Here is a 25,361-nt window from a genome sequence, read left to right on the forward strand (position 1 = left end):
TAATTGATCCCGTCCGGAAGTTGAGTCAGACGGAGGTCGGCTGAGCTATCGTCTGCGTTAACGGGGGTCGCTGAGATGCGTTGCTGGCGTTGTACTTCCTGCAAGGGCTACCATGGGAGGATGACGGAAGACGATGACTGGGACGATGAGGCGAGGGTCGCCTGTGCACACTCAGACAAGAACCATCCACGTTAGGGACCAAGAACCAGGGAAAAAATCCCCAGGGCAGACCCTCCGACACTCAAGTCAGGTACTTTTTTCCAGAAGAACAGTAGAATTAAAGAAAAGTAAAAGACAGATGCGAAAAGGTGAGAGAGCATACCTGCGTAAGGGAGAGGACACCCCTTTTTATATGACAGTGTGTACTTCTGGTTTCTGGTAAATGTCAGGGAATGTCGGGTGTCAGACCTTGTATGGTGGTAAGTGTCATGTGGCATCCTATCATAGGTGATAGGAAGGTTCTTCTGATAATGAGTCATAGACCATTGAAATATACCCTGACACCTAGCGGTTATTCTCTGACAAGTAGTTGCGATTCTCTGACTTAATTGTCGTGTAGTGACCCACCGACTTGAAGGGAGAACCTCTGGCTGATCGATCTGCCCAGACCAACATATCCTGACCTGTAAGTCTTGGTCTGTGAATTCTGCCCTGCATAGCCTGACCTGTAAGTCTCGACCTGTAACTCCCAACCTGCCTGGTCTGACCTGTAAATCCCTACCTGCCTGGCCTGACCTGTAAGTCTCGGTCTGCAAATCCTGATCTGTAAGTCTCTGTCTACAAAGCCTGACCTGCATAGCCTGCCCCAGAAAGTCTTGATCTGTAAATTCTGACATGCATATCCTGACCTAGAAAGTCCGGCTCTGTAAATCCTGACCGGAATAGTTACTTCCCCTTCTTCCTTATTCCTGATGTTATTCTCCCAGCCTTTCGACTAAAGCAATTCAACTAGCGCGCTCATTTATACTCCAGACTTGGATCTCTTACTCGAACAACCTTTTTGAGCCCCTGACCTAGAACTCCCGACCGAGCATTCAAAGTAAGCTTCTGACCTGGAACTCCCGACCGAGCATTCAAAGTAAGCTTCTAACCTGAGCCTTTTATCCGTGTAACCTACCTTAACTCCTGACCTGGAACTCCAGACCCCTTGTTAGATGGGTCATAGCCCCCATGACTCAATACTCCGTCTTCTTGACTTCTGACGGTCGCGCCCCCTCGACTTCTGACTACCACGTCCCCTTGACTTCTGACTGCCACATCCTCTTGACTTCTGACTGCCATGTTTCCTTGACCAGGTCATACCTTTATGCACCGTATCAACAATAATCCTTGAAAAATGTTCCAGTAGAATATTCTCTGACATATAGTTGTTATTATGATAGATTGTCATGATTCTCTAATTACTGTCTGCTGAGTATATCTCAGTCGGCTTAAAAGGTCGACCGTCTTTAAGTTTGTTAGTGCATTAAGCTGCTCGATTATATGCTGGGTGGTGGTGGAAATCTGTTTGGGCAGCAATATAATAAACAGAGCCTACTAAAAACCCATCCGGTAAATAACATGAAACTAAGTACCCTAGTCTAGCCGGCTTTGTAGCCGATCGACCATATAATGGATTACTTCTCATAGAACCTTAAATTGATCATCTGTACACTAACGGGTATGAAGTAAACTTGAGGTTTGGAAGTCCGACCGAGTTTATAAAGAGTTGCTTGACACCCGTGCGCAGAAGAGATGAATATGTTTGAGATGTATGGGTCCATCCGACCAAATCATCGGTCGAATGCGAATGGAGGCCTTCTATCCCGTGTGGAGACCCATAAGGTTAACCAGTAATAGAGTCGATCGGGTGTACACAGATCAGAGTAGGGAGTTTGACCTTTACCTCGACCGAAACAATAATCGATTGAATGTGAGGTGGGTCGAATATCTCTTAAATAAGTCGGCTATTGAATGACCGGACATGCTAGCTTCCCAATTCAAGAGTAAAACACTAAACCTCTTATGTTTGATCGGCTTAAGGATTAATTGGCCCTCTTCCGAATGACTTAGTAATTTGGTTGAGTTGGTACTTAAAGCCTTAACACTGGACGAATAACAAAACTGATAAAGAATGGTCTCTTTCATATTGTATATAATACATGACTTCTTAAAAATATTCTTTGCAATAATTACTCTTCTCTTTGTTTTATTTGATCTTATTCCCATATTTAGGTACATAATAGGTCCCTTCGTGTTCTTATCGAGCAAGGGTAATTATAGATAATGTATAATCCATGTTCTAAGCAATCACATGTTGGTCATGAGCAACAGATTCTTGATCGTTTCCATTCTCGTCACTGCATCTGCCATGGTGATCCGCTCCGCAGGCGACGCCTTAGCACAGCAAAGACCAACCATGAGCACCGACTCCAAGCACTGCTTTATCCTTCCGTTCGCCTGCTTCCCAACCACGAAGTTCAACGCCACTTCTTCACCCCCTTCACAGAACATCGCCGGATCCGCCACGCCTCCGGTGACGTCAACTCCGGCGGCGAGCTTTCTCTCTACATACTTCTGCAGTGTAAACCCGTCCTTGAACTCCTCGTCCGTCGGCCGCCTCCCGGTGAACAACTCCAGCAGTAGTATCCCGTAGCTGTATACATCTGCCTGCGTTGATATCAGCCCGCCCATCCCGTACTCTGCAACTAAAAAAATTAACATCTCGTGGGAATTTGATCGGCCAAATTACACGCTCTTTGGATCATACATCACCTGGAGCCATGTAGCCGATGGAGCCTTTAATGGCGGCGGAAGAAGATTGGTAAACGCTGGAGCTTCTCGAGAGGAACCTGGCGATGCCGAAATCCCCGACGCGAGCGGTCATGTTGGCGTCGAGAAGCACGTTGCTGGGTTTCAAGTCGCAGTGGATAATCGGCGAGTCGTAGTGGTCGTGGAGATAGTTCAAGGCCGCGCCGACGTCGATAGCGACGTTGAGCCTATGCACGAGGCCGAACATCTTGGTGCTGTGGAACTTCCTGTCGCTCGGCTCAGGGTGCAACCAGTTCTCCAAGCTCCCGTTCGGCATGAACTCGAACAGAATAGCTCTGAATTCGTTGCCCATGGAGTCGATGCTGACGCAGGCGGTAAGCATCTTGACGAGGTTCCGATGGCGGATGTTGCGAAGCGCTTCGCACTCCGCGATGAAGGCCTTGAAGGCTCCGCGGTGCTCGAGGTCGAGCACCTTGACTGCGATTTGCTCGTCGCCGAGGGAGCCTCTGTACACCGAGCCGTAGCTTCCGACGCCAATCAAGTTCTCCGGGGAGAAGTCGTCGGTAGCCTTCAGCAAATCCGTGTAAGACACTTTTGTGTGAACTTGATCAATATTCCGATCACTCGGAACCATGGAATTTCTGTTAATCCGCCGCCGTCGTTCCACCACGTAGAAAGCAGTAAAGAGAGCAATACACAAGAACAGAGCAGTCACCGGCAGTGCAATTGCGAGCGCGAGCCGCCAATTCTTCTTGGATTTGTGTGTTGGGCAGGAAGGCAGATGCAAACTCGCGATGCCGCCGCAGATTCCTCTGTTTCCCTCGACGTCAAACTCGCTAGAATTAAGGAATAATCCTTGACTTGGCATCTCACCGGAGAAAGAATTGTAGGAAAGATTGAGATTCTCCATGTCTGGGTAATTTCCTAGGAACTCTGGAATTGGACCGGACAGGTTATTGTGCGAGAGGTCCAAGTCTATGAGGCCCTTCAAGTCGGCGAGCGAGCGAGGAATGGTCCCTTCGAAGAAATTCCTGCTCAAATTGAGATATTCCAGAACTTGGCATTCTCCAATTGTGCTCGGAATGCGTCCGGAAAGGCTGTTGTTGTAGAAGGACAAGTACTGAAGGTTGCGCAAATTGCCGATCTCCTGCGGTAGCGGCCCGCTCAGGTAGTTGTTGGACATGTCGACGAAGTTCGACAGTGCTTCGATGCTTAGAACCTCATGCGGAATTGAGCCGGTGAGCTGGTTGTTCGATAGGTCCAAAATATTTAGATTCTGGCACTTCCCGAGCTCCGCCGGTATCGTGCTTGTCAAGAAATTTCCGTTGAGGAAGAGCTCGTTGAGCCGAATCAAGTCGCCGAGCGCCGGCGGGATGGTGCCGGTAAACTTGTTGTCGTACAAGATCAATGATTCCAATTCGATGAGCTCACCGAGGAAGTCGGGGATGGGGCCGGTGAACTGGTTCTCGTTCAAACCCAGTGTCACCAGGTTAGTGAACCTCCTGATCGTGGCCGGAAAGTTTCCGGAGATGCGGTTCCGGCCGAGGGTGAGGCTATTGAGACTCCGGGAGAGGTTGGCAAAGGAAGCTGGGAGCTCGCCGGCGAGTTGGTTCTCCATGAGGTTGAGGTCCTCCAGCTGCGTGCAGTTCGACAGGGAGGCGATGAAGTCCCAGTCTCCAGGGGCGGCTGCCACGAGCTGGTTTGTACCGAGGGATAGCTGCTTCAAATTAGGCAATTTGCTTCCCAGATTTCGCGGTATCTTCCCGCTGAAATTGTTGCTGCTGATGTCGAGTTGCTCGAGAAGCACGGCGTTATTCAGCGACGCCGGAATCGGGCCCTCGAGTTGGTTGTAGGCCAAACCGAGCCCCCTCAGGTTTGGCAAAGCGTCGCCGATGTCATCCGGCAGCGTGCCCTTTAAGTTGTTGAAGGCCATGCTCAAAGTATCCAAGTTACTGATTCTGAAGAGGGACTGGGGAATGTTGCCGCTGAGGTTATTGCTCGACACCTGCAAGAAAGAGAGCGTCTTGAGATTGCCTAAATCCTCCGGTAGTCTGCCTTCGAGGTGGTTGTACGCCAAGTCGAGGATTCGGAGCAAAGAGAGATTAGTGATGGAAGGAGGGATTTTCCCGGTAAGGTCGTTGGTGGAGAGGCTGATGTAGGTGAGATTTACCAGTCCCCCGATAGAATCGGGGATACCTCCGGTTAGATTGTTGTTGCTGAGGACGAGCTCCTTAAGGTGGAGCATTCTTTCCAGCGGAAGGATTTCCCCGGAGAGTGAGTTGTTTGAGAGGTCAAGGAACCAGAGATTCGTCAGATTTCTCATCGCCGACGGGATGGTTCCGGTGAATTGGTTGTTGGAGAGGCACAGCATGCCTACGGAATAGAGGTTCGCGAACGACGTCGGGATTCCGCCGTTGAGCTGGTTGAAGGAGAGGTCGAGGTAGGAAACATTTAAGAGGTCGCCAAGAGATGAAGGGATCTCGCCGGTGAGCTTATTGTATGAGAGATCGAGTGTTCTGAGAGAGACAATCCTCCCCAGCGACAGGGGAATCCCTCCTGTGAGACGGTTGCCGGCGAGGCTGAGCAGGCGTAGATTGGGATGGGGATTGGAGCCGAACTGGACGGGAATGGCGCCGGAGAGGAAATTGGCACTGAGGTCGAGAAGAGTGAGGTTGAAGCAGAGATCCAAGCTCGCCGGCAGGGTGCCGTTCAATTCGTTGTAGCTCAGGTTGAGTTGGCTCAGCCCGGCCAGTCGGCCTAGCTCCGGTGGGATTTCACCGTACATGGTGTTGTTGGGGAGGAGCAAGGAGGAGAGGTAGGTGAGGTTGGCGACGGCGGGGGAGATGATTCCTTTGATGCCGACGGCGGTGAGGTCGATGGAGGAGACGCGGCCAGGGTGGGCGGCGTCGGCGCATGCAACGCCCGGCCAGCGGCAGAAGTTCAGCGTGGCGTTCCACGGCCGGAGGAAGCCGCGGGGGTCATGGGATATGGCAGCGCGGAATTCGAGCAGGGCGGCGCGGTCTGCTTCCGGTCCGGTTGCGTCGGTGGCGGAGTGGCAAGTGAGGAGACAGAGTAGGAGCAAAGCAAGAACCGGCATGAGCTCCATGCGCGCAGTGCCGAATGCAACGAAGAATTCAGTGGATGAGCTGCAAGTGAGACTTCGGAGGACTGACTAAATAGAAACTAGTGTTGGAAATTTTGCAACGTCAGCGGTGGGACTTAATTAATCATCGGCTAACGGAAAACTTCCGTAAAACTATATTAATCATCCAAAACTACTCAGCCTAACTAAATTTATCTTATAATTATCATATTATATTAAGTGAACTTTACCATGATAGTAAAAACATGGACTTCATATTAAAATGGACATAAAATAAAAAAAACGGAAATGACAGTGTTTAAATGACAATCGAAACCAAGTCTACTTCATATTAACACTTCGCTCATTGGCGTTGTGTGGGAATAGTTGACAAGTCAACCTAAATGGCAATTAATGGGAACCCTCCAAGGAAAAAAAGTCAAATTAGGAGTCAAACAACATTAAACACCACGAGTTCAATCAAACAGATTCGTTGTAATTTTCCAACACGATGTGGGAGAACAGTCTGTGATCAGTTTCAAACTTAAGAAAGGCAAAATAATGAGGCCGTGACTTCACATTTTGCGCGTGCCAGGGAAATACACGGCTAGACGACTTGACTGTTGACCCACAAAAGTTGGGCCCACGTTTAATTAATTTCATCTAGTTAATTTTGAAAATAGATAATTTTTCCACTTAGCAAATAAATTTGGAGCACTGGGCTAATGCAATATTTATTTTAATATATAAATAGGATGTCAATATTTTATTATAAATATTAAACTGGTAAATACAGATATTATATTTGATATTAGCCAATAAATTGAGAATTTTTTAATATTATTAAAATTATCAATTTTAAAATGTGAAACTAAAAAGAATCATGATAATACATATTTTTTATATAAAAATAATAATAATAAATTACTAATAAATTTTAAATTATTTTTAATATTAAAAAAAATAGATATTAACTTTAATTTAATTTTTGACATCATCAAAATTAATTAATAAAGGATTAGATCAGTAAAATATTAGAAATATCTATCTTTTAATTATCCAAAATGTATTTAAATTTAATTATCAAATATCAGATATGATGATATAAATCGATTAAATATATGTAGCTACTTAATCATTAAATACGCATTGATAGAAAGAGGGAAATTTATAAAGTTTATTTTTATTCATTTCATTGAGTCAATTTTTCCTCAATAACAAGAAATGGAAAATGGACATAAAAGAAAAAAAAAAGAAAAGGGTAATATGCAAACCATACAAGTTAACCTTTTATTTGAATCGTAGAGCAAGTCGACCAACATAATTGGTCCTATCTGAATCCTATAAAGATGATGGGTTAGATATGATGAAATCTCTCTCTCTTAGAAGAAGCTTGCATATAAATAGATGAGTTAACAAAATGTTAATGTCTAAAAATCAAGGGGAGTCTTTGGTGAAGGTCCTCTGAATCTCAAGTCAGTATGAATCTGGACAGATGGCTGAAAGACAATAAGAACGTGCACGTGAGAGTAAGTTATAGATATTTAGTAAGCGTACCTTCGTCACAGAGAGGACTCCCCTTTTATATACCGCCACATATAACCTCTGCAATCATAAAATAACAAAATGTATCAGAGGTTATTCGGTAAAGAAGAGGATACGACCTAGGCGATACGCAGTAGTCGTCCAAGGAATCTTCCGCTGATCCAGATGTATACATTTTTTGTTATTTATAGTTTTTATTATCACTGAGGTGGCCCGAAGAAATATATTGTTTTAATTGGTCTGCTGATGGGAGACACAATGATCCCTAAAATAAGTTCCAGGAGAATATTCTCTACGCATAATTGTTATTATGACAAGTTGTTAAGATGTTGTATGCTTAATATAACTCGGTCGATCCTTAAGGCGGCTGCCTTGTTAGGATGATTCCACTGAGCATAACTCGGCCAATCATTAAGGTCGGTCGCCTTTATATCTACCTCAGTCATTAAGCCGCTTAGTTATATTCTGCACAGTCTTGAAATATTCGTTTGAGAGTGATATATTGTTTTAGTCATATTGGAAATCTGTTCAAGAAATAATATAGTGTCTCATGCTCCATAGAAGTTATTCTGATAGCCTATGCTTTGCTGGAATCCTGTCCAGGTGGTAATATGAGGATAAGTGATGCGGGTCCGGTCATGCTTTTATCCGCCCATGTTTAAAATGGGTTACCAAGAGAGACGTAGCTACATTCTGAGTGGTTCGGTTGGTATATTAAACTGAGTTATATTATGTCATTGCTCGGTTGGATCTTTGTATGGTCAGGGCATATATATTCGTCTGACTTTAAAACTGGACGGATATACATGCACATTGTCGCCTTAAAATCAATTAAGGCAACCGACAATCAGGGTCGTCTAGGTATATATATGGATACTCGTACGAAGTAAGGAGTTCAGCTTTCCTTTTGACCATACTGTTCGTTTGGTATGGAGTGAGTCAGTCATTCCGGTCGACACGTAAGGCCGATTGGTATTAATTTTGGCAATCTTAAGATATGATCACCCTTAAGACATTAAACTCCCTAATTCACCCGACTTAAGGGATAATCGTCTCTCCTCAATCGGATTATAATTCAGTCTAGTTGAATCTAAAACTTTAACACTGCACAATTAATCAAATTCAGATGAAAAGATATTACTAATGTGATTACTACGTCATCTTACTTAACTATCACGTCATCTTCGAATTTATTAACCCGTATTAATAATGATATTAATAATGATTAAAATCTTCCACGTAAAGTTAAGTCAAACTACGACTATAACAGCACAAAAAACAAGTAAAGTCAAATAAGGTGGGAAAAGACTTAGGAAGTATGAGATCGGAATTCAAAGTTGGGAAGCAAAATTGAGACAATGACGTTCTCGCGCCCATGGCGGCACGGCGAAAAGTTGCTTTCCCATTCATTTTCACTAGACGCGACATCAATTCCAATACGTCTGACTAGTCAACTTGACTTCAAGAAATTGGGCCTGTGATATATTGGGCTATAATAGTTAGGTATCAAGGAAAGTGTGCTCGTTCCTATTAGCACCTTCTAAATTGGACTGGCCGACGATGAACCGTTGTTCTATATTTCACACGTTTTTTTCTCAAAATATAGAAAGTTAGAAGAAAATAATAAGATTTGGGGATATTTAGTTTAGAGAAATAAGGGTGAGGAATTAGAATAATAATAATTGATTGTCATTATTAATATTTAGATTATAAGAATGAGAATATAAATAAAGGAACGAATCCTTATAATTTGGCAATGATTCATTCTCGTCTCCCCCCTCCTCAATCAACCAGTACTCAATTTTCAACAATCAAAATATTCTCTTATTTCAAAAATACCCTTGACCTAATATTAATTTTTTCCCTTAATACTAAATATTCTCGTGTCCCCCTTCATCTGCATCCCTCCGTGCCGCAGCCCCATCTCCTCCGTCAGCTGGCAAAGTGAAAGCTGGTCGGAATAGCTCCGACGAAGAAAATCCAGCGTTTGAGTCAAGTACACCATGTTACTGCCTTCAGCAGCAACAACCGTCACCTGCAAAGCTATTTCTAGACGGTTACATAGTCTCCTACTCTCTCTCTCTCACTGCAACTTCCCCATCCTCCCGCCCAGAGAATTTATCCAAATGACGAGAAATGGACAACAACCCGAAGAACCTGGACGCCATCAGATCTCCCAGGGCCATCTGGTTAAAGGTCTTCCAGCAAGGCCGTAGCTTTCGCCTCTTAAACGTAAACCACTGCTCAACAACCACCATGGCTCATCTACCTATCCCCGATAAGCAAATAACAGACTCGCAGCCTAATCGACAAAGTCGTCATCCCACTGACCCACAGAGATCTGGAGGAGGAAGCAGAAGTAATCCAATTTTATCGCGACGCTTTGCCAACGTAGCCGATGCAAATTATAGGTTTAGGTTCTTTTCCCTTAGCGAGGGTCGTAATGGGGAATGAAATGCCAAGAGGAAAGAGGAGATGTGCCGACGAAAGAAGAAAAAGGGAAAAAAAAAAGTAAAAGCGCTAAATTATCGATAAAAAAATTTTACATTATAGTTCTTTTTTAAGCCAAAACAAGTAAAATCTTATATTACAGTTATTTAAAATGAAAAAAAATCAAATGATTTTTTTAATGCATTAACTAATAAGGATAAAATTGAAAATTTATATGATTCTCATTATTGAAATTTAAACCAAACACTGATAATGTGATTCTGATTCTCATTCCTATTGACCTTATAATCAAATTCATTACCATTCTGATTCACAAATCCGAACAAAACATCTCCATAAATTTCTTAGTTTTGCTGAAAGGGAATGGAATTATAGGGTATACACCATTTTCCTTTCTCTCCCTTTATTCTATAAATTCTCTCTCTTTGTTTATTTATTTCTTTTCTTTTAACATACGTAGACAATGAAAGAATTAGTTAGCTACCTGATAAGAGGAAGAGGAAGAAGAAGAAGAAGAGATATGAAAGAAAAGATAATAATATTCCCACATTATTGTTTAAATAATTATTTGCTCTAGTCACATTGAAAACAATATATTTGTCCCTTTGGGATGGTGCGGTGGTTAAGGTATGGAGTATTATCATATGAGATCTTGAGGTCAAAACTTGGTGTGTTTGAGCATATCTTGCCTTCTGCACTAATGGCTAGTAGTCACCCATAATTTACCTCCTCTGTATTGCCTTAGGGATAGGTTAGCGGGGTCGTTAGGGGTGAGCAAATCATCTTTTTCCATGTTGAAAATAATATATCAAATTATTATTGATCTCGTTCGGAATCTGAGTCAGACGAAGGCTGGCTAAGATGGTGTCGGTGTTGACAGAGAGGTGATTTGGACAGACCTAGCGTATATGCACCAGAAGACAGATCCCCACGTGGAGCTGAAGGACAATGGTGATGAAAACAGCGGTACTTGTTAGTTGCTACTTGAAACACCGTTCTGTTTTCCCTGAACAAAAATTTGTACAAGCACAGAACTTAACCTAGCTACCCATGTGCTCTATTAAAGTTAAACTTGGATTGCAAACAATGCTTAACATTATTAATCCAAGTTGCTCTTCAGAAGTTAAACTTGGATTGGAAACGTTACTTAACATTTTTACTCCAAGTTTAATCGATGTGATCTTCCTAAGTTAAACCATATTACAGAAGTTGATTAAATATTTATTTCAAAGATTGACTTCCAGGTTAAACATGGCGAGGCACTAGGCCTTTTTGGTTATGAGATCATCCACCACTTCTTAGACAAAGTCTTTGAAAGAAATTGAATATTTAACTTCTTACGGTAACCCTAGGTTTAACTACAGAGACCATAATAGAAACACAAGATCGAAACACAAAATCGAAATACAAAATCGATAGCACAAAATTGAAATATAAAATTGCTAGCCTCTTGTGTTGGTGTTTCAGAATTTATGCAAAGAAAACTAACTAATTAATTCGAAACAGAAACCATTAATTAGTTATACCTTTCTTTGTAGCTAATGACCTCTTGATCTTTTGTTGTATTCCTCTCCTCCTCTTGGACATCGTGTGGGCGACGATCTACCAAGATAACTCCACCCGAATCACTTCTTTGCCTCCAAGAAACTCGAGCCACCAAGGGATGCCAAAATAGAAAATTTCCTTCTTCTTCTTCTTCCCCTCTGAACAACCGACCACCAAGGATCTCTTCTTTTCTTTTCAAGTTTCGGCCACCAAGATGAGATAGGTGCCGACCTTAGAAAGAAGAAAGGGAAGAGAAGAAGATGGTGTCGTCGGCCTAAGAGAAGAAACAAAGTGAGAAGAGGAAGAGAGTGGGTCGGCCACAAGGAAGAGAAGAGAGGAGGCAAGGCTTTGGTTGTGTCTCATAAGGCACCCTCTCCTTCCCTTTTATAATCCTTGGTCATGGCAAAAAAGAAAAATTTTAAACATAATTAAAACTTCCTTATTTATGGCCTCCCTTTAAAAAAGGAAATTTTAACAACAATTAAAATCTCTCTCTTTTAAATTTCCTATTGTACATGGCAACAAAAGGAAAGTTTTAAAATTAATCTCTCTCTTTTAAAATTAAAAACTCCTTTTATTCTTCATGTGGCCTCTAAAAAGAAAAGTTTTAAACAAAAATTAAAACTTCCTTTTAACTTATGTGGCCAACTACATCTTGGACACCAAGATGTGCTTGTGGTCGGCCACCTCTTATGCTCCAAATAATGCTTGGCCGACCCCCTTACTCCAAGCAAGGATGTGCCCGACCCATTACTTGTGTAATAAGTGGATTTTTGGATACAAGGCTTTATAGAGGCTACAACAGGGACCGAGAGGAGAAATTAGTTTTGGTCTCCCGATGAGCTTGAGCTTCTTGTGTTCACCCCGAACACCCAACTCAAGTTCATCAATAATAACTCATACCACTAAAGAGTTATTATTGAACTACCACACAAATCCCAAATTATATTATGGGTTCCATCTTATTATGAGTGTGTTAGCCTCCCTGTGTTTAAGATATCGAATGTCCAATAATTAAATGTGTTACTGACAACTCATTTAATTAATATCTAGCTCCAAGAGTAGTACCACTCAACTTCATTGTCATGTCAGACTAGGTCCACCTACAGGGTTTATATGACAATCCATATGAGCTCCTCAAGGGGACATCATCAACCTAGATTAGCCACAAACAAGCGAACTTCTATTCGCGATTCCAACTTATCAGTGTCTCCCTTCAGCACATGTGCTGGACTACCCTAAATTCGAATATGCTTCAAACTAGGCTTACGCTCATTCCACAATTCTATGGGAGTAGAGGGTACTGACTTAGAATGTACCATGTTTAGAATGTATACTGTCGTTTCCAGAGCATATCCCCAAAACGAATTTGGTAATTCTGAATAACTCATCATTGATCTAACCATTTCCATAAGAGTCCTATTCCTTCGTTCTGTCACACCATTTTGTTGGGGTGTACCAGGTGCAGACAGTTAGGATTGAATTCTGATCTCTTATAAGTAACTCTTAAACTCTCCTAAGAGGTACTCTCAACCACGATCAAATCATAGTGTCTTGATACTTTTACAATGACGTTTCTCCACATCGGCCTTGTACTCTTTGAACTTATCAAAGCACTCAGACTTACGGCGTATTAAGTAAATGTACCCGTATCTCAAATAGTTGTCTATAAAAGAGATAAAATATTCGAAGTCACCTCTTGTCTGGATAGTCATAGGTCCACACAAATCAGAATGAATCAATTCCAATACATCTTTGGCTCTATACCCCTTAGCCTTAAAAGGTCTCTTGGTCATTTTTCCTTCTAAGCAAGACTCGCAGGTTGGAAAGTTTTCCACCACCAATGAAACCAAAAGTCCATCGGTTATTAACCTTTGAATTCTACTCAAGTTAATATGACCTAGCCTTAGATGCCAAATATGTTTGGTTCATTTCCGAAGGCTGCTTTCTCTTATTTGAATTAGAAGATGTGTTATTAATTTCCATTTGTTGCATCGTGGGAGTTACAAATTATCAACCAACGTACCAGAACAGATAATTTCCCTATTTTTCTTGACAACTACTTTTTCATCAAAAGAAATAGAATATCAATCCATAAATAGTTTAGAAACTGAATCAAGTTCTTTCTAAAATTTAGTACATAAAGATAATTTCTCAAAATCAATGTTTTATTCCTATCAAAGGATAAATAAACATCTCTCATTGCAACAGCTGCTACTTTTGTAGCAGTGCCCATGTAGACGATGATTTTCCCTTCATATAGTTGTCGGGTTTCCTGAAACCCCTACAATGAATTGCAGACATGATCAGTGACTCCTGTATCTGCACACCAAGTACCGGTAGATAATACCGCTAAACATGTTTCAACAACTAATGAATAAGATACACCTTTATTGTTCTCACTTTTGTGAGGACAGTCCAAGTTTTGTTTCCAATCAATGTAATTGGGACCAGTAAGTTTATTCTCTTCTAATATAACAGGTAGGGGATTGAAAACCATTTGAAATCCTAAGAATCACAAAATATTTGGTCAAGACCTTAAAATAATATTGGTTCCTCAATATCATTTAAATTCACCAACACCTCAAAACACCGTGAATTTTGTATGCCATATTAGTGTGGACGTATACAAATTCAAACATTTGTAAGAGGATATTTTGCCCATTAATTTTATTATCTTGTCAACCTAACCTTATGACAAATAAAATTAATAGTTGGTTTGTCTTCGATCAAATATTTGGTCAAAACCATAGAATTTAAAATAATATTAATTCCTCAAACAATATCATTTAAAATTCTCCAACACCTCAAAACATCGTGAATTTTGTATGTCACGTTAGTGTGGACGTATACAAATTCAAACATTTGTAAGAGGATGTTTTACCCATTAATTATTTTATCAACTTAACTTTATGACAAATAAAATTACGTCAAATACCGTGAATTTTGTATGCCATATTAGTGTGGACATATACAAATTCAAACATTTGTAAGAGGAGATTTTACCCATTAATTTTATTATCTTGTCAACCTAACTTTATGGCAAATTAATAGTTGGTTTTTCTTCGGTCACACAAATAATAGCAGTGACTCCGATCGGGAGGATACTATTAAATGCGCCTTAGTGCATACCATTACTTGATACTTAGTCTATTAAATAGGATTGTGCCCCTTCAGATGAAGAAGATCACACACTCCTAAATAATTTCCTATAATAATCCATTAAGGAAGTTTGATCTAACTCATCCGATGTGGAGGAAGGCACTCAGAGCCAACACGCAAGTTTGAATGCATCACTTATAAACCAGTAATGGAGACCGTGGAATTTAATTAATTCCTCTCCCACTTGGTTATTTAGAAACGAGGAATTTTAACATGCACACAAGCACACAAGCACACAAACACAACACACACATCACAACATAAAAAAGCAATAAATATGAAAACTAATTTTCCAACTATTATGACCTCATCTATAGTTGTCCTCCGTGTGCCGCCAACCCTAGCCGCTACCAATGGGTCATGTCATCGTGTCTATCTTTCTTCCTTTTTCCGCTACGCCTCTGGTCCTCAAATAGCACCACGCCTCGCAAGGATACGATCCGCGACAAAAAATAAAATTTTACATTTATTGATCCTATATTCCACGAAGGAATGTACATGTAATCTAAATCGAACAGAATGTAAAATCCTAAAACTAATACAACTCCTGCTGTATTTAATAATTACAATCATGCATACATATAAAATGCCCTCGACATGTCCGAGGGTCCAATCATACACAATCACAATGGGCCATAAGAGTTGGAGTCTGCAACCACAGAGTTAATCTATTTGCATATCCTACTATTATCCTGCCTAAACTTATGTATGAAAAGTGCATAATTAACTAAAAATTAAACACACAGAGGCAAAAACCTAGATCTGATACCAATTGTTGGTTGCTACTTGGAACACCGTTTTCCCCTGTACAAAAATTTATACAAGCACAGAACTTAACCTAGCTACTCATGTGGTCTAGTGAAGTTAAACTTGGATTGCAAACGATGCTTAACACTATTAATCCAAGTTGATCTTCAGAAGTTAAACTTGGATTGGAAACGATACTTAACATCTCACTCACCCTTACTTGGAAGTTAACTTGGATTTGAATTCTGTGTGGGGTGGGTGTGATTTTCTGGCTATATAACATCTCACTCACCCTTACTTTCTTCCATTAATTCTTTCATCCAGAGCAAGTTTAGTTAGGAGCCTTTAAGTTTATGTCCCAAGCGGGATTTAAGTTTTTAGAAAGCAGCCCTTCGCCTCACAAAGGATAGAAGAACAATTTTTTTTTTCTATTTGAAATGTCGACCCCTTTCAACTTCTCGATCGACCAGAGAGGAGAGCTCCTAGAACCACCACCGCTCGGGAAGTATAAGAAGAGTCCCCAGTATCAACGGGCGTTAGAGACACTAGTAGGTATGTGCTTCAACTACACCGCCATCATCCAAAACGAAGGTCTTCTCTACCGGGCTTGTTTAAGTTTTAACGCTACTTGTCTGGAGAAATCGCTCGATAAGCGTTTCCTAGTCTTCATCTTCTGTGACGACTAACTTACTTTCCTTATTGTTTTACAGAGGCTACAATGTTGGGTGCATCAATGAGCAAGCTCTTGAAGGCCAACCGAGCAGACTTTCAAGCTCTAGCTACTCCCGAAGTTTCATCGGATGTTGCTAGTGCTGTTTCAAGGGAGGTTGATCTACCTCCCCCTCAACAACCCTTGAGCAAGGGCGTTGAGATTGCCTCATCCAGCCAAGAAGCTACCACTTCTGAGGCAAACTTCGAAGCCCAGTAGCCTGTGGCCGAGTGAGAGGAAGATATTGTTGGAACCCCAAGGTGTTTTAATGTGATCAAACAAGTTAAATATGCTCTGTTTGGTTTAACCCTTGTCTCTAAGTGTGCAGGAGCTTAGAACATAGGAAGTCGAGCGGAAGATGCGGCTAGCGAGAAGGATGACACGAGGAGAGAGCCGACGGGCTCGGTGCGTCCGAGGGACGAGGTGACTGCGGAAGAGTACACCGATGGACGTGAAGAACGTACGCGACGTTCGAGGGATAAGAAATCGGGAAGGAAGGCTGCTCGAGGAGAAGGCCGGAAGTTGGGTTCAGGTGAGCCTTATTCCGGATGGCCTAGATCACCTAAACAAACGGAGCCGGAACGAAAGACCCGGACCAAGGCAAACAGCACCGGAGTAGAGGGCCCGGTCCAGAAAGTCAAATTGGTTGACTTAGTGGTTCGGATCCGGGTGCCCGGAGTTGAAATTTATCCAGATCGCGATCAAACCATGATTCGTGCATAGGGGATAAAATTTTACCCCCCCCCCCCCCCAGGGCGCTTGGAATCCTTCGGGGCGCCCTGACCAAGGCTATAAATAAAGCCTTAGTCCAGAAGCTTTTCAATAATCACAAGTAATTCAATTCCAGCATTTGTACGCTTTATTTTAGAGTTAAGCTTCTATTTCTTGTGCGTCAACATTGTAAGAGGTTTTTCCACCCAGAGGAGATTTTTTAGTACACTTTTCATCTGCTTTGGATTAACAGCCTCCCTGGTTGTAACCAAGGAAAAATTGTGCCTCGTTTTTCTATTCTATTTTGTTTACTCTGTTTATGCAAGTGTTTTAGTTGAAAATCCGAGAAAGAGATTATTTTATTTTGTAGGGCAATTCACCCCTCCCCTCTTACCGACCTCCAAAGGGACCAACAAGTGGTATCAGAGCGAGGACGCTTCAGAAGGACTAACCGCCGACCGAAGCAAGCAACCAATGGCCAGACCAAGCATCGTTCCACCAAAATTCGAGGGGGACTTCGCACACTGGAAGCGTCGTATGGTGGTATTTCTAAAAATCGATTTCGAAATTCGTTTAATAATAAAGTACGATTTTGTAACTCCGACTAATCAAAATGGAGAGGAAAAAGAAGAGAGTCTTTGGACGAAGGAGCAGAATGATTCCGTAGCAAATAACCGAGTGGAGTATCACTTGCTGAGCGTGCTGCCGCCTCAAGAAGTCAACCACATCAGAAGCTACTCGTCAGCCAAAGAACTCTGGGAATAATTCCTGGAGCTTCACGAAGGCACGTCCAAAGCCAAGCTCGCTAGAAGAGATATACTTCGGAACAAGCTGCAAATATCCGTCTGGAAAAAGGTGAGAAGATAGCCGATCTACACGCAAAGGTAAAAGAATTAATTACCGGACTCGTGAACCTCGATGAAATGGTAACCAACCGGGACACCATACGCTACACACTCAACGCCTTTCCCAAAACTCCAGAATGGATGTTAATCATCGACGCCTACTACATTTCAAAGGATCTGGAGGTAAGTACCCTAGAAGAATTATTTTCTACTCTTGAATTACATGAAGCCAGATGTGCAGGAACAACAAAGGAATCAAGCAGATTATGGTGCTAAACGCAACCAAGAAGGATGAACTCGAGTCAGACTCAGAAGAAGATCAAGAAGTGTATATGGTAAGGAATTTTAAAAAATTCTTTCGATCTAATAAATTTAAAGAAATGCAGAATAAGAAGAATCCGAGAAATAGAAGAAGGTTCGTTGCTACCAGTGTCAAAAAGGACACTTAAAAGAAAATTACCCAGAACTCAAGAAGGACAAAGTGAAGATACCCAAGAAGCACAAGAATCTAAAAGCTACTTGGGACAATAGTTCATCATCTGAGTCCGAGATACAAGAATATGCCGAGTTAGCACTGATGGCAAGTTATGAAGGGAAAAGTACATCAGAACCCAGCATCGATGAAGGGGGAGCGACCTCAAATGAATGCAGCAAAACTGGGGGAGAGTCAGGCTTCAAGTCTGATATGGTAAGTGAGGTATGTCTCTTACCTCCTGATCAGCTTTATTTTGGACTTAAATCTATGGCAAATTCTATGTACAAATTAAAAAGTAAAAATAATAAATTAAAAAATAAAAATGTGGAAATAAAAAGAATTTTAGCAAAATCATGTCTTATAGAAGATTTTGATAAAATAAAACTTGAAAATGAAAAATCAAAAGAAGAAATAGAAAAATTGAAAAACTCTATCTATTTAAATAGTTCTGCTTTTAGAAATTATAAGGGATTAAACTGGAACTATAGGTTTCATAAAAGTTAGATTAGAAAAATATCAAAAGCTTATGTACCTAGAAAATACCTGATTAACCCTGTAGGATGGAATCTATATTGAGTTCCAAAATCGTGTTTAACTTGAACTGTTAATTAAATTTAGCGCTTTTAGCGAGAAAATTAAACAGTGAATTTCTTTATAAAGTTTTGTCTAAGAAAGTGACTGTTGTTCCAATAACCAAGAAGGCCTAGTGCCTCGCCACTGTCTGGAAGTCAAGTATTAAAATAAATAGTTTAATTGACTAATTGAAAAAGCATTAAAATTAAAATTAAATAATGCTTTAATGCTTTAAAGGGTTACTTAATTTGGTTTAGAAAATTAAAACTTAGGAAAAATTTTCTCAATTCTTTTAAATTAAAAAAAATTGTAATTTTAGAAATTTCTCAAAAATATTTTTTTTTGCAAAATTATCTCACTTAAATTTACTAACTTAATAAAGTTTTTTACTTAGAAAATACAGTATTTGAATTATTTCCGTTAAAATATTTTTTTTTGCCTTAGATTTTTTTTAAAAAATTTGTGCTTCAACACTTATGAATTTTTTTTTAATTTTGAAATATGTTTTAAACTTCGAAATATATTTTTAAGTTACTTATTATGTTGCACAAAATTTTTAACTTAGAAATTTTTTACTTAGAAAGTTTTTTTATTCTTTACTTGTCAATTCTTTTTTAAAAAAATATTTTTTTTAATTCCTTAGACTTGTTAAACGAACCCCATTTTTTATGTGATCAAAGGGGGAGAAGAATGTTAAGTCTAGGGGGAGGTGAATTTAAAATTGAAATATCTTACTTACACTTATTTTATTATGTTTGTTTACTTTAACTTAACTTGTGTTGCTTACATCAAAAAGGAGGAGATTGTTGGAACCCCAAGATGTTTTGATGTGATCAAACAAGTTAAGTTAGGTCATGTTTGGTTTAACCCTTGTGTCTAAGTGTGCAGGAGCTTAGGAATACAGGAAGTCGAGCGGAAGACGCAGCTAGCGAGAAGGACGACATGGGGAGAGAGTCGACGGGCTCGGTGCATCTGAGGGACGAGGTGACCACGGAAGAGTACATCGGTGGACGAGAAGAATGTACGCGACGTTCGAGGGATGAGAAACCGGGAAGGAATGCTGCTCGATGAGTAGGCCAGAAGTTGGGTTCGGGTGAATCCTATTCCGGATGGCCGAGATCACCCAAGCAAGCGGAGCCGGAATGGAAGACTCAGACCAAGGCAAGCAGCACCGGAGTAGAAGGCCCGGACCAGAAAGTCAACTTGGTTGACTTAGTGGTCCGGACGCCCGGAACCATTCCGGCACCTGGAGTTGGAATTTATCCAGATCGCGGTCAAACTGTGATCCGTGCGTAGGGGATAAAATTATATCCCCCCAGGGTGCTTGGAACCTTTCGGGGCACCCCAACAAAGGCTATAAATGAAGTCTTGGTCCAGAAGCTTTTCAATAATCACAAGTAATTCAATTCCAGCACTTATACGCTTCATTTTAGAGTTAAGCTTCTATTTCTTGTGCGTCAACGTTGTAAGAGGCTTTTCCGTCCAAAAGAGATTTTTTAGTACGCTTTTCATCTGTCTTGGATTAACAACCTCCCCGGTTGTAACCAAGTAAATTATGAGCCTCGTTTTTCTGTTCTATTTTGTTTACTCTGTTTATGCAAGTGTTTTAGTTGAAAATCTGAGAAAGAGATTATTTTATTTTGCAGGGCAATTCACTCCTCCCCTCTTGTCGACCTCCAAAGGGACCAACAGATATTCCCATAAACGATGCTAATTTGATCCTACTCTGGGATTCTACCAGCAGAACTCGCTGGCGACTTTGCTTGAGAGTTAACTCCAAGGAGCAGTGAACAATATGTAGGTTCATCTAGAATTAGAAAAAAGAAAATTATGCCCCTTCCCTTTCTTATTACCATCCTTTTATACATTCCTCTCTTCAACTTTTCTTCTTCCTCATTTATTATGAAAGAGTAATGAATCGATAATTGATTCATTAATTAATTATAAGAGCATTAATTATGAGAGACATGTCGCCTCTAAATCTTAAATGAGATTATGATTAATGAGGACATAATGGATGCACATGATTAATGATTTAACTTTTCCACCAATTCCCCTTTCTCCCGTATCTATAATTTCATTATAAATGAATATTGAAAATAAGCAGCTTTTAGTCATTTAATAGAGGCCACAATAACACACAGAGTTGAGTGGAGACTTGGGATTAGCCTTCCGAGCTGACAGGATACCCGAACTTTTACTCGGTTTCTAAAACTTAAATAGGGGTATCGAAGCGTCGAGCGGTGACTCTACCTTAGACCCGCTCGGTAATACTTAGAAACACTAAAATCTTTTCTGATGAATAAATTGTCCACACTTGATTAGCATAATCATTGCCCGAGCGAAAGATATCTTCACTCTTTAACATTGATTTTAACTGCCACATTACTTGGTTTATTGAATTCTAGATACCACGTGACACCTCCTGTGGATCGTCATATCAGATTTGAAGAGGTAGATATCAATGCAACTAACAAAAGTTTACCACAGTAACAACATACTGTGTACATATTAAAATAGATATAAGAGAAAAAAAGAATAATATGTAAACCATACAATTTAATGTTTTATTTCAATCACAGAACAGGTCGATAAAATGAGGATTGAAATCCCTCCGGGGTAAAGTCAAGTCAAACTATGAGTCGCATCAAACACCACAAGTTAAGTCAAATAGATTTTGTTGTAATTGATACAACGATAATTTTTCAACGCGAGGTGGGAAAAGAGGCATGAGATCGGAATTCAAACTTTGAATTGAGGCAAGGACTTGTTGCCGTGGCTGGGAACTGGGAAATGAATTCCACCGTCAAATGTTTCTTTCCCATCCGTTTACACGAGACCCGAACGAAATCAATTCGAATACGTCTTGACTAGTCAACTTCAATTGCAGAAATTGGGCCTGTGTTATGTCGGGCTATGATAGTTGGGTCTCAATTATATTCTTTTTGAATTACATCGAAAACTTTTTTTTCCTTTCAAAATAATAATCCCTTAAACCCACCTCTTCATACAAAATGTTCTTAATTCTTATAACATCTAACCCTCGAACCTTTGTTCTTACGCTATTCATATAGTCTGTGTAAATACTCATAAATTCGGGAATCAAAAGCCTTAGCATTTTAGATAAGATTCAACTATTCAACTCTCTTTTGGGCTTTTTAACAAAATTTTTTATGATAATTTCCCCCAAAAAAAAATTGGCGCCATTAGCTATGTGGATTCCCAAACACAAGCACAACTATCCATTACATGCAAATATAACATGACACACAACTCGAACAAGGCTAGTTTTAAGAAATTTGTTGCTTTGAATTAGGTAGGTAAATTAATGCGGCGATCAATCGCCGTCGGTGGATGGTTTAGTGGCGGCTCGGCTGCGCGGACGGTCCTGCAGCAGGCGAAGGCAGAGGCTTGGGGCACTGGTAGCACTTGGCGAAGAGACCGAAGGTGTCCACTTGCCTCACGAAGTTGGTCATGCTCGCCCACCCGCCGAGCCCGAACCCGACCACCAGAACCCACCCCACGATGAAGGCGTCGACGATGAACATGGCCGTCCAGCTCGGGAGGAAGTAGGGCGGCTTCTCCGCGGCATTCTGCAAATAAGTAGGAGAGTTCACCAAGTGTTCGACGAAATGCCGAGCAGAAACAGAACATGGATGGACCTGGCGCGCGGCGGGCGTGCGGTAAGTGAGGATGTGGGCCACGGCGGGGATGATGTAGACGGTGAAGCTGACGAGGAGGGCGCCGACCGCGGAGTTGATGGGGCCGAAGAAAGGGAAGATGATGGCGAGGAACCAGATGGGGACGACGACGGGGAGACGGGCGACGGCGCGGACGCACATGCTTTTGGTGTCGTGCATCCCGATCACCTTCTCCCACACGAAGTATAGCGGCGTGCACGCGAAGCCGAAGGTGATGAACTGGTGGATCAGCATCAGGATCACCGCCGCGTCCCGCCACCTCGACTTGGGCAGCAGCGAGAACGCGTTGGAGTGGTTCAGCAGCTCGTCGCCGAACGCCCAGTACACGGCCGCCGCAGAGGGCAGCGTCAGCGTGAACACGTACAGCGTCGCCAGCAAGTAAATGTACTTGAACTTTTGCGGCTTCCACATCGCGTGCATGATCTCGCTGTCCATACAAAGAAGTCAACCTCGTCCTCTTCGAATAATAAGTTTTAGACAAGTCAAACAATCACTCACACGGTGACGGCGTGGCCGCCGAAGGTGTAGAGGATGTTGGTGGCGCCGGTGAAGTAGAGCACCAGTTTGGTTGGACTGGAGTGCGTCACGCCGTCCGCCTGCATTATCCAAACCCCCAGTTTTGTCAACAACAATTAATAGGATCAACAAGCTAATTAAATCGGCTAATGAATTAGTTAATTACCTGTCCGTGGACGATGGCGGCGATGGCGAGGTACCAGGCGGTGTAGGTGGTCATGCCGAGGCCGAGGAAGGACCAGATCCTGTAGTTGTGGAAGGAAGGGATGAAGACGGTGGTGGCGCAGCAGGCTCCAAATATGTAGGTCCATGTCCTCTTGTCCAGCCGATCATTGATGTAGTAAATATTACTGATCGTCCACAAACCACCAAATCGATCAAACTTTCTTTTTTACAGATACGATTAACTCTGAAAAATCAAAGAAGACGAAGTATCACCTGGCACAAGCAATGAGTTGGATAACGGAGCCAAACAGGAGGAAGGTGCAGTTGAAGGCGAGACCGACGGCCTTCCAGTACGACCCCAGTAGCCCATCCAACACCTCGAACCACTGAATAAAGTTGAGAACAGAGGAAAAGGAGCAGCTCAGTTATTTTAACTCAATCGTGAAGAGAACTTGGAATTTGCTAACTGTCAGTCTGTCATCGAATCATTTGAGGTGGAAGAGGATGAGGAGGAATCGATCTCTTGATAAAGTCGAAATTATTGTCGAACGAGGAATTAACCAACACGGGCGAAGAGGGATCGGAGCGCAGAAGAGAACAATACAGGGGACGGAAAGGAAGAAGGGGGCGTTTGCCACCTGGATAACGTGATTCTTGAAGCTGACGTTTTCCTTTTCCTTGCGGGTGCGGTACTCGATGTAGAGGACGCTGATGAGGTACGCCGTCCAGCTTCCGAGGAGCCCGTAGAACAGCTGCAAGATCACCCCCGACAGCATCCCCAGCTGCGAGAACGAGTACGGCAGCGTCAGCAGCACCTGCGCCACCTGCGTTCGATGCAAAAGGAGCAATCTTTAGCAAGATCGATCGTTCTCTTTGCAAAACAGAGGCGATGAGCTATTGAAGATAGCAACTTGATTAGAGGCGCAGCTGAACCAGGCGTCCCAGGCGGAGCCACCGTGCCAGAGCATGTCCTTCATGCTGAATCCGCGACCGTCTTCCTCCTTCCCATCGCCGCCGTCCCCTCCGCCGCGGCCGCCGCCTTCCTCCGTTTCATTGCCGGAGCTACTAATGCCAGCCGCCGCCACGATGGCCGCCTCCTCCGCTTGCTTCTGCGCCTGCATCTTCTCCTCGGCCTCCGAGCTTCACCGTCCCGAACAAGTTCGCGAGCTAACGAACTAACAACAACTCAAGACCATGAACTCTCAAGCAATTACCTTGGGTTTCACACAGACGAGGAGCATAAAAGCAGCTGGAGAATTAAAAGCAGGAAGAGAAAGGAACGGATACCTTACTACCTTTCCCTGATAACTCAGTTTCTCTGCGGTCGCTGCAGCACTGACGCGGCCGCCGGCCAGCCTTTTAATTAATGCTGTGGAAGGCGGGCGGGGCTCAGTAAATGGAGGCGCTCGGAACTCGAGCAAAGAGGAGGAATCGATTGGTGGTGGCAGGCTTTTGGCCGAAAAATGTACCTGGAAGTCACTGGGCTGCTCTGGTGGTGGATTTAATGGAGGAGAGATTGAAGAATGATTAAGAACAGAGGACGCAGCAACGGCAGCGGCCGCAGAGAGTGTGGTATTTGATGGAACTGCTGCTGCGGAAATGGTGAGTGAGGTGGTGGCTGGTGGGTCCACCCACTCATATCTCAATAAATATCATACAGAATATTTTATCACTACTTTTTCTATAATAGCATCAGTTAAAATTAGCCAACAATTATTTAATCAAATCAAAATAGTATTTATTTTTCTTATTCTAATTAAATTCATTTAAAATTTGTAATAATTTAATGGTTTTAACTAGTGTTGAAAGGAGCATGTTCCCTGCGTGGAAGACTGCTTTAGAAAAAAAGAAAAAGAATTTAATAATGGATACAACGAGGACCGCAAGGAATCTTTTCCAATGCACGAGAAGACGGAAATTAGCTTTTTGGTTTTGGATTCGTCTTATGAAATTTTAATATATATATTTTTAAAAAATAATGTTAGTGAATAAGGTAAACTTCTCGTAATAAATGAAAACAATGTTAGTAATTATAATTCAAAACTCATGTTCGATTGATTAATGGCGATGAGCTGTACGCGCTTCTCTGTCTCACGCAATCATTAACTTCATGTTAATTTAATTCGATTCAAACTCGGACCGGGTTTTCGGGTCAACCCTCTACGACTCGAGATCCGAAGCTGGAAAGAAGGCTATGACGACCCATGACCATCCAAAACGCTTGCAATTCTTAATTATAATCTTAATCTTGTTTGACCCCGTCATTCTTGACTAATCTGTCTTCATTTACTAGATCCGACACTAATATTTGACCCATTTTTTGTTATTTATGACAAGGTTTTAAAAAAAATTGAAAATTTATTTATTTACATCGATTAAAATA

The 25,361-nt window shown here is 41.9% G+C and overlaps 2 protein-coding genes across 4 annotated transcripts; both read right to left on the minus strand.

Annotated features, from left to right (window-relative positions):
- Nucleotides 1–2,104: 2,104 nt before the first annotated feature.
- On the minus strand, nt 2,105–5,950 carry LOC122015575 (receptor kinase-like protein Xa21). The gene is made up of 2 exons (XM_042572554.1): nt 2,755–5,950; nt 2,105–2,681 (listed from the first exon to the last, which is right to left on the minus strand). Exons 1-2 carry the CDS (start codon nt 5,855–5,857, stop codon nt 2,290–2,292), a joined length of 3,495 nt encoding a protein of 1,164 aa, XP_042428488.1. The 5' UTR covers nt 5,858–5,950; the 3' UTR covers nt 2,105–2,289.
- A 15,861-nt stretch (nt 5,951–21,811) lies between these two features.
- LOC122015586 (auxin transporter-like protein 1) lies at nt 21,812–24,539 on the minus strand. Of its 3 annotated transcripts, XM_042572578.1 has the most exons (9): nt 24,448–24,507; nt 24,266–24,347; nt 23,890–24,153; nt 23,617–23,802; nt 23,252–23,364; nt 22,980–23,163; nt 22,796–22,893; nt 22,259–22,724; nt 21,812–22,189 (listed from the first exon to the last, which is right to left on the minus strand). In XM_042572578.1, exons 3-9 carry the CDS (start codon nt 24,097–24,099, stop codon nt 21,956–21,958), a joined length of 1,491 nt encoding a protein of 496 aa, XP_042428512.1. In that variant the 5' UTR covers nt 24,100–24,153; nt 24,266–24,347; nt 24,448–24,507; the 3' UTR covers nt 21,812–21,955. The 3 variants fall into 3 exon arrangements, with proteins under 3 accessions (XP_042428512.1, XP_042428503.1, XP_042428496.1); XM_042572569.1 differs by having other exon boundaries at nt 24,274–24,539; XM_042572562.1 differs by having other exon boundaries at nt 24,266–24,539.
- Nucleotides 24,540–25,361: the final 822 nt, after the last annotated feature.

The sequence above is a fragment of the Zingiber officinale genome, chromosome 1A (assembly GCF_018446385.1).
Source record: "Zingiber officinale cultivar Zhangliang chromosome 1A, Zo_v1.1, whole genome shotgun sequence".
Taxonomy (NCBI): domain Eukaryota; kingdom Viridiplantae; phylum Streptophyta; class Magnoliopsida; order Zingiberales; family Zingiberaceae; genus Zingiber; species Zingiber officinale.

Coding starts and splice junctions, on each gene's coding strand:
- LOC122015586 (XM_042572569.1), bottom strand. CDS start 24,099: ATGCAGGCGCAGAAGCAAGCGGAGGAGGCGGCCATCGTGGCGGCGGCT. Junction 23,803..23,889: donor TCAGCTGCGCCTCTAATCAA/GTTGCTATCTTC, acceptor CATCGAACGCAG/GTGGCGCAGGTGCTGCTGAC. Junction 23,365..23,616: donor TCAAGAATCACGTTATCCAG/GTGGCAAACGCC, acceptor AACTTTATTCAG/TGGTTCGAGGTGTTGGATGG.
- LOC122015575 (XM_042572554.1), bottom strand. CDS start 5,857: ATGGAGCTCATGCCGGTTCTTGCTTTGCTCCTACTCTGTCTCCTCACT. Junction 2,682..2,754: donor CATCGGCTACATGGCTCCAG/GTGATGTATGAT, acceptor TTTTAGTTGCAG/AGTACGGGATGGGCGGGCTG.